Genomic DNA, 9662 nt, shown 5'->3' on the forward strand with positions numbered 1-9662 from the left:
TAGCCCTCCAGCAGCCTACCAGTTTGTGCCAAACTGGCATAAACAATGGAACTCAATGGCCATTCAAATAACTAGATACTTTTTGAGATGCTGTAAGAAATTTACAGCATCCTCATTATTTATTTACCTTGAGAGATGCGGGTTTAATGTCCCAAACTTCCCATGGAATAAGAAATTACAAATGTCCTTCCATAGCCATGGCAGCCTTGGCCTTGAAGAGGCCCTTAAGAACTCTGATTCTCAAGGGTTTGGGTGCATCAGGAACTTCCAGTGTTAATGAGAAAAACCTTGTCTTCCACTTATTCTCAACTTCAAAAAGCCAAGAAAACTTATTTTCTTGCATTTATCCCTCTAATCATTTAGGATTGGGAATTTTTTCCATAAGTTAATTGGGAGCACACACTAGATTATCTTGAAGGCCTCTTTCAATTCTAGACACCAGACAGTCTGTGATCACTTCTGGGCTGACTCTTTTTGCATGTTCCAAAGCCTGAATGCATGGGGGAGTGGTAGTGTGGCTTGTCCCCCTTACCCTCTGTATTCCCTCTCCAGCCCAGATGAGTGTGGCCATCATAAAAAGAACTTGGAGCACCTGGCCGGCTCAGTCAGCGGAGCATGCAACTCTTGATCTTGGGGTTGTGAGTTTGAGCCCACGTTGGGCACAGAGATTACTTTTTAAAAAATTTTAATTTGGGGGCACCTGGGTGGCTCAGTCAGTTAAGCATCCAATTCTTGATCTCAGCTCAGGTGTTGATCTCAGGGTTGTGAGTTTGAGCCCCACGTTGGTCTCCATGCTGGGCGTGGAGCCTACTTAAAAAAAAAAACTTGAACCCCAGCATCTTCCCTCCTGACACTCATTGCCCCCAGGCCCCAAGGAGCTTCCAACCCTAGATTTCGCTATTCTCTCCTCATAAATATTTTAACCTCATTTTACCAGGCCTTTTTCCCCCCTTAGAGACTTTTCCTCAAACTTGCCAAATTATTGTAGTAAGCATTTCTTAGTAAGCATTCCCATCTGTTCTGAGCACAGAACACCATTTAAAGGGGGATGGACAATTCCCCACGCACCTCTTGGTGAGAATCATTAGCTCTAGAGCTCGCTCTACCTTCCCCTGCACACTCCTCACCAACTCCCCCTCCTAGCCTCTGCCCATTCCTCACCCTCTCCCCAGAGCACCTTCCCTCCCTGCCTAGATAGTTCCACCTCTTAGCTTCTCCAACACCCAATTCAAAACCATATATAGAAGGTTTAATCAAATTAATCTCCTCACCCCTGCTTGCTGGCCACTCCCCTATTCTGGAACCTTTCGCATTATTGATTCATTTATGCATTTCTGTTTTGCGTATATCCACATGTGACTTCGACATTCTCCTCAAATCATGTCATTTGTATGTGTCATCTTAATTCTATTGCGGGGATGTACTCCATGGCATTTAGGACTGATACACAAAATGCTTGCTAACCAAGGTTTAGGGTTGGTTATTTGGGGCGAATACACACGCACCCAGGAGTGATTTGCACAGATACCCAATTTCTTCCACTCCACCCTCTTTCAACAACCAAAACTGGTGGCAAGCTCTAGGGGATTCAAAGCAGCAATAATTACCCTGAGTGCCAACCCCAAGATCTCCAGAACCCTGTGACTCCCACCCCCTAAAGAAATGTGGTACCATTCTTCTACATTGCAGATTCTCCTCATGAACGGGGAAGTTGATGCGGCAGAGCTGGATTTCCTGCTTCGATCTCCAGGACAGACGGGCGTCACCAGTCCCGTGGGCTTCCTCTCCCATCAGGCCTGGGGTGGCATCAAGGTCAGTAGAAAAGGCCCCCAGGAATAAGTCAGGTTCTCATGTCTTGGAGTTTTTCCCCATGAAGTCAGCAGGGCTGCCTTTGGGGGTTCTCGCACGGAGCTGTGTTAAACATAGGTGCATGCCTTTACCTGGCCCCCCACAGCAGAGCTCACCGTTCCCGGGCCTGCTGGGAAGGCTCTGTAGAGGAGCAGGTACATGCAAGTTAAGGGCTCTGCCTCCAGGATGTGGGGAAGCGGTAAGATCGTGCGAGCTTCCCTGCCTTGCGCCTGCCTGCGCTTAGGGCTGGCATGTGGACCCCTCCGTGAGGCCCTGGGGCCGGCGCGGGCGTCCTGCAACAGGGCTTCCAGGAAGCAGACAGATGCCAAGCTCTGTTCAGGCACATCAATGTGAGTCCCAACTCAGCCTCAAAGCAGGGGATGCATTCCAGCCTGAGATTCTCAGTGGTTCGTAATAGCTCACATTTATTGAGCACCTTCGAAATGCATTTTCTTCTCACGTTCACCCAGGAGGTAGGTGGTATCTGTTCCCCTTTAATGCAAAGCCCATTTTCTTGCCATGTTGAGCGGCTTATTTTTTTTAAGATTTTATTTATTTGCGCGACAGAGAATACAAGGCATACAAAGCCGCCTAAGAACATACATGTATGCGCATGCACACAGCAGGGGCGGGGGGCGCAGGGGCGGGGTTAGAGGCAGAGGGAAAAGCAGATACCCCACTGAGCAGGGAGCCCAATGCGGGGCTCCATCCCAGGACCCTGGGATCATGACCTGAGCCGAAGGCAGACGCTTAAGGACTGAGCCACCCAGGTGCCCCCATGTTGTGCAGTTTAGTTTAGTTGGGATTCTACGAATGTTATTCTATGAAAAGATCACAAACTATAAGCTCCTTTCCGTAGGGACCATGCATGCATGCACAGGGTGTGACATGATGCCGGGCAGTTAACGTTAACGAAGTGACCACCCGCCACAGAGGCCTGGCCTGCTGTCCACGTGGACAGCTGTTAGGTCCACACCTGAATGAGTACCCATAGCAGGTGCTGGTGCTCTGGGAGCTCTGGCATCTACACAGAATGACCCCTGTTTGTGATCTTCCATGTTTGTTCCATCTTCTACACCGTTCATAGAACAAAGAAGAAGGAGTCTAAAGTGATAGGATTGGTTCTCTTTCTCTTTATATTTTTTTATTGATTTGTTTAAATTTTTGAGATAATATAAATTCACATGCAATTATAAGAAACAAGAGAAATATCCTTGGTACCCTGTATCCCTTAGTGATAACATCTTGCATTCCTGTCATGCAACATCACATCCAAGAAACTTCCATTGATACAATCCACTAATCTTACTGTGATTTCACTAGTTTTTATGCACCTGTGTGTCTGTATGTGTGTTTAGGTTTTCATATGTGAAGATTCATGTAACCACCACCCTGGTCAAGATACAGAAAATTCCATCACTATAGGGATCCCTCATGTTGCCCTTTTTAACCAGAACAACCTGCCCCCTCCCCTAATGCCTGACAACCACTAATCGATTCTTCATTTGTATAATTTTATCCTCCCAAGGATGTTACGTAAATGGAATCCTACAGTATGGAACCTTTGCGGACTGGCTTGTTCGTGGAGCATAATTCCCTTGAGAGCCATCCAAGTTGATTTACTTTATAACGGAAGCCCAGAACTTAATATTTATATGCATGCTCTCCTCTTCAAAGGGACCATCTTAGGAAATTCAAGGCTAATTCCACTCATGCCGCCATTGCCCAAAATATTTTTCTAACTTCTTTTTCAGAGTCTGCAGCTATTCTTTTCATCATCTGTAGCTAAATCAGGGCTGTATCTAAATCAAGATCCATTAAACTTTCTGTACAGGGTCACATAGTAAATATTTATGCTTTGAGGGCCAGACTCTGTCACAACTACTCAGCTCTGCCAAAGTCACACACAATACGGAAGCAAATGGAAATGGCTGAGTTCCAATAAAACTTTATTTACAAACACAGGTGGTGGGCCAGATTGGGTCTGCAAGCTGTAATTTGCTGATTCCTGGCCAAAATAATAAAGGTGTGATTTGACTTTCATCTATTAACTGCATTTGTCATCCTGGGCTCCATCTGGCAAATAAGAAGAGGAACACTACATTGGAAAAGAAATAAGGAAGAACCCCATGCACAACTTCTAAAATGCCTAAGAAAAATCATAATAAATGCAGAGATTTGTGAAGATATGTGTAGAAAACCATCAACTTTCCTAGGCTACATAAGATATGAATGAATTGACATACTCTAGAGTAGCACTGTCTGAAAGAAATATAATGCATGTCACATATGTCATTTAAAATTTTCGGGACACCTGGGTGGCTCAGTCAGTTAAGCGTTTACCTTCGGCTCAGATCATGATCCCAGGTCCTGGAATCGAGTCTTGCATCAGGCTCCTTGCTCAGCAGGGAGTCTGCTTCTCCCTCTGCCTGCCACTCCCCCTGCTTGTGCTCGCTCGCTCTCTCTCTGACAAATAAATAAAATCTTTAAAAAAAATAAAATTTTCTAGTAGCCACGTTGAAAAATATAAAAGGAAATAAATTAATTTTAATAATGTATTTTCTTTAACCTAGTGTAGCCAAATTACCATTTCATATGCAACTGTAATAAAAATTATTAATGAAATATTTTATATTTTTGTATTTGAATTCTGGTGTGTATTTTTTATACTAATAGCTCATTTCAGTTCAGATGTTAAATTTTCATTGGAAATATTTAAGGGGCACCTGGGCTGCCTCAGTCAGTGGAGCATGTGACTCTTGATCTCAGGATTGTGAGTTTGAGCCCCACATTGGGTGTAGAGATTACTTAAATAAAATTCTTTAAAAAAATACTTGATAAAGTATTTAGATTTCCTAAAATTTAGATTTAAAATCATTGATTCCTATACCTCAGTTGTTCCAAACATACTTAAAAGTTTTCCAACTATGAAAGCAAGTTCCAGTTTCTAAACCTAAATTTTAAAATAATTACAATTAAGTGGATTAAAAACACAGTTCCTCAGTCACATGAACCAATTTCACCTGCTCATTGACAACCTTGTTGGACAGTGTAGACCTAGAGTTGAGAATAGTGCCTCCTAGTCTGATGCCCTTATGGAAGATAAATTCTGGAAATCAGTTCTGAATGAGCCCCTTTGCAGAACTGCTGCAATGATGGACTGGTTAACACAGGCTCTGGAGTCAGACATTCCTGGGTTCAAGTTCAAGTTTGAGTGTCTGTGGCCTCTGGCATATTATCTTATTCCTCTGAACTTTTCATTCCTCATCAGCAAAATGGCCGTCATCATACCCACCTCACAGGGTTCAGTCGAACAGACAGTGAATGGTCAGTAAACGTGAACTGATTGCAGTAGCTAGTTTCCTTGAGCTGCCGTAACAAAGCACCCCAAGCTGGGTGCTCTCGCAGTTCTGGAGTCTAGAAGTCTGAAATTAAGGTGTCTGCAGAGTCATGCTCCCTCCAGAGCCTCTTGGGAGAGGTTCCTCCATTGCATCTTCCAGCTTCTGGTGGCTCCAGGTGCTCCTCGGTTTGTGGCAGACTCAGCCCATCCCCATGGTCTTCACGTGGCCATCTTCCCTCTGTGTCTCTTCGCATCTTCCCTCCTTATAAGAACACCAGTCATAATGGCTTAGGGCCCACCCTAGTGACCTCATTTTACCTTGATTGCACCTGCAAAGACCCTGTCTCCAAATATAAGGTCACATCCACAAGTCTGGGAAGTTACTTCTCCAACATGTCTTTTTGGGGAACACAGTTCACGCCTAAGATTTACGATTATTCATCACCCAGCTGTGGTGTGTACGTACGCTGTGATTGATGTGGGTCATGCCTGATGGCATTTGCCCACTGAAGGAAAAGCGTTGAGGAATTGTGAGTTTGGATCAAGTCCAGTTGCCTTTGTCTATATTATCCCACAAAACCCTCTGCAGCAAAAGTCAGAAAGAATAAAGGATTCAAAGCCACTCCCTACTATTTTCATTTTACGTTACTCCACTCCGAAGCTTCTGTGCCACCTGGTTCCATCTCTCTTTTCACAAGACTGATTGTTTGCTTTGTTTTGCTTTACTTTGCTTTTTTGTTTGGTTTTGTGGGCTAGGCTCCTCTGGCTTTTCAAAGGCTTTTAGAAATGCGTGAAGTTTTCTCTCTCTTTCTGTGAATCGTGTTACGGGGAGCAGCAGAGTCCAGACCCGTCCAACTCAAGCACAGGGCCAGATGTGAGCAGATGAAACAGAACGCAGTGTGTCGTGTACATCCCTGAAGCCTTTGATAAATGCTCCTTTTAAGTGTTCGGTTGGATTTCAGCCTAAAGAAACAAATATGATTGAATAAGACATGATAAAAAAATGTCTTTTAATTCTGTGAGGAAGGTTGATTGCCTTGTTGCCCTCCAAAAGAACTAATAAGAGGGTAATGAGTGAAATCTGGGTGATAAAACACTGCTTTTATTGTTTACCCTTTGTAAGGATTTTTTTATCTTAAGTCTCGCCGAATGCTGAACTTGAAGGTAATGGGCATGTTCTGTTTCTTCATTATAAAAATCTCATCTGTGATGCACATCCCTGTCAGCCTCTCCCCAACCCCTCCGGATGCCAATTGAGCACAGTTGTGTTTTGCTACACAGTCCAATGCAATTAGGTTAATTAGTCATTTCCATTTAGCTTATTAGAAGGCTAGAAATCCCTTTCCCTCATTTGGGAGATTAAATGGGGCCATTGTGTTCAACCCAGAGCTTCAAGAAAGTCCGTCCCAGACCCAGTCGCAGCAGCTGGGGACACTGATCAGAGCGTCATTTGCTCCGTTTTGTGGTGTCGCCGGAGGGGGTAATGGGCGCTCAGAAGGGTTAATGGTGATGCAGGCTGGGAGGAAGATGGGAGCCAGTTCCTCAGCCCAGAGAGAAGTGATTACAGCAGCGGCAGCTTTTCTCAGCCTGTCAAGAGCCCTCCTGCTGTCCACACAGATGTCAAAGTTTATTAATTGAGCACTTTCTAAGTGCCAAGCAGCCTGCAAGGCCAAGGCATACAAAGCCGCCTAAGAAAGTTCTTGCCCACAGGGAACTCACCATCTTGTGGGAAGTGGCAGACAAGTACACCAGCAACTGTGATTCAGTAACTGCAGGCACCCCAAGAAAGCACCAGGGAGGGCTTCAAAGCACTTGTATCTGCATTAGAATATGAGCTATGCAGACAAGGATGACTTGGCCTTATTTTCCAAATGAGAAAAATCAAAGCCCACAAAGGTTTAAAAACAATCTCTGAGTCACAAGAGGCTCCTAAGAGGTGGCCTGAGACCAGAACCTTCGACTCCTGGCGCTCCCTTCTCCATCCTTCACACCGCTCCCCACCCCACTTCTCAGTACGAGTTATGCCCATCCCCTGCTAAGTGGCCAGGGTGAAGTTGGGGGACCACGGAGCCCATGTGAAAGGGCACATAAAGACAGGACATGGGTTCATCCGCATGGGAAACAAGCCGAGGCAAGCCCAGGTTAAGGGTCTCTGTCCTTCTCCAGCTTTACCTGCCCCCGGTCACTGGTAAGACTCCTCTCCTGCAGTCACCTTGCTTTCTGACATGTCCCACACTCTTCCCTTTCCAGACTTTGACTCTTGTTGACCCCACCCTACAAAATGCCCTTCCCTTCTCTTTATCTCTGTCTCTGCCCAGCTGAATTCTGTATACCTACTAAGGCTTCCCTCGTCTCCTCTTTTTCCTTAACTTAGGACTGCAAGCTCCTTGAAAGGCATGTGTCCTTTCTTGTTTTCCTTTGTATTCCCAAGTACCTGGCATGTAGTAGACATTCAATAAATGTTGAATTGAATGTATGAATGAATGAATTCAAATAGCAAGAATGTATTGGGATCCTTAAAATTCATGGCGTTGTGGTAGGTGGTTTGGACATAGTCTAGCTTTTAATCTCATTGAGAGACCAAACATACAAGCAGAGTTGAGTAATCATGGAAAGATTGCAGATAAATGTCCCAAGTGACTAAAGTTTATGTGGGCACTCTGGAGAAATGGAATGAGAAGAAACCCCACCCAAAATTTTATTCTGATATCAAGACTGATGATGCCACACATATACCAAGAGAGTATTAAAGAGTTTATTACTCACATAATGAGTCTTTCTGGGAGAGCAGAGGAGCTCGCAAGCAGTCTGAAAATGGCTTGGGGGAGCCGAGGAAGGAGACCCCCTTGGAGTTTTTTGGTAGTTTAGGGTTGGGGCCAGGGTGAGTATTCCTGTACATGGGCAGGAGCTTACATGCCACAGCTTCCCTCCAACACCAGAGGAGGGAGTGCCAACGCTCACTTATCAGCTTGCCTGGATGTGGAGCAGAAAAGGAAGATGGAGGGATAAGACTTTAAAGCCATCGCAATCAAACATCTAAAAATTGAGTCAGACCCTTTACTAAAGATATCAACTCCACAGGTAGTTCCAAGTAGCACACACAAGGAGGATGGGAAGGTTCTGTGTTCTAGGTTAGAGAGGATGAACCTGAGAGAGGTTGCTGATTATGAACGGGACTTTAACAACTTGTAGGACCTTAACACCTACTAATCAGGACCAGCACGAGAAAAGGAAGGAGTGGAATTGGGGGGAGGAAAGAACAAGGACCTCTCACATGGTGGAAGTAGAGTAAACGGGGAGTTGAGTTGGTAATGAGTCTAGCACAGCTCCAAGGTTGGCCACAGATACTCTTGGACAGAGTAGAAGGGAAGCAGGATGCCCGGTTCACTGGATGGATCGGAAGGAAGCACTAAATGAAGACATTTGATTACCAAGTTACGCATTTGTGCTTCATTCTTATGAAACAGGCAACTCATGGAAAATTTAGTGTTGGCATTAACACAAAGTCAATGATGCTAGGGACGCCTTGGAGAGAACTTGACAGGAGTTGCCAGCGGAGTGAGTCCTGAAAGGAAGGAGTCAGAGACTTAAAAGGTCTGGGCTCCATGACCAGAAAATTCATGGCATCCTTTCTTGTCCCTCCATCCAGGCAATACCCTGCAGGCAAGTGCTGCTCAATCTCGGCTGCTTACTAGTAATCCAAACACTTTATTTGCTAAATCTTGCACGTTATTGGTGCAGTTTGCTGATGGTGACTTGAATCAATACCCTTCTGCTTCCTTGAGTTTAGCTGGGGGGAAAGATCCAAGATTCCAGACAAGAGTATGAATGAGACGGAATTATATCTACACTATTATCTTGTTCCTTGACCCCTCCCCCAACACAATGAAAATTACAGCTTTCTGGAGAAACTGCATTTCAGAGCAAGATTCTCTAAAATTTCTCAGGCACTTTCATCAATGGAAGGATTCTATAATCTGGATCGGGATATTGAGGGATCTGCCAAGAGCTGGGAAAAGAGTTTGTGGAATCGGAATGTCCTGAGAAGGAGAAGTTTCCACAGGAGTGGAAGAACAAGACAGCCCTGCAGCGCCTCTGCATGATGAGAGCCATGCGGCCGGACCGGATGACCTACGCCATGCGGTATGGGACACGGGAGAGTGGGGAACCCCAGGGCAGGCATGGGGGAGTCTCAGCATGGCCCAACTAGCAGAGCTGAGCACAAAGGTCACGTGTTCCTAGTAACAGGAGCTTTTGTACCAACATCCCAAATCCCACAAGGCCTATGGCTCTGTGTTTGCCACGTATTTTCTTAATATCTAAGTGACCAATTTAGAAAGAGTGCTCTTTGATATCAGCATTGAGAAGGATGCTGGGTACACCTGATGTGGTGAGAGATAATGGTAACCCAGAGAATAGGCAGAAGGATCATCCACAGCAGGAAGAAAATCTTTGCCCCTCCCCACCCTCCCCT

General features: G+C 45.1%; 1 protein-coding gene across 1 annotated transcript in view; it reads left to right on the forward strand.

The window, feature by feature from the left end:
* Window positions 1–9662, forward strand: part of DNAH9 (dynein axonemal heavy chain 9) — a 338319-nt gene that overhangs the window by 270570 nt on the left and 58087 nt on the right. Inside the window, 3 exon segments of the mRNA XM_078066359.1 lie at window positions 1690–1812; window positions 9136–9201; window positions 9204–9331. Of these exon segments, the coding sequence (XP_077922485.1) occupies window positions 1690–1812; window positions 9136–9201; window positions 9204–9331 (317 nt within the window).

The sequence above is a fragment of the Halichoerus grypus genome, chromosome 2 (genome assembly GCF_964656455.1).
Source record: "Halichoerus grypus chromosome 2, mHalGry1.hap1.1, whole genome shotgun sequence".
NCBI lineage: Eukaryota > Metazoa > Chordata > Mammalia > Carnivora > Phocidae > Halichoerus > Halichoerus grypus.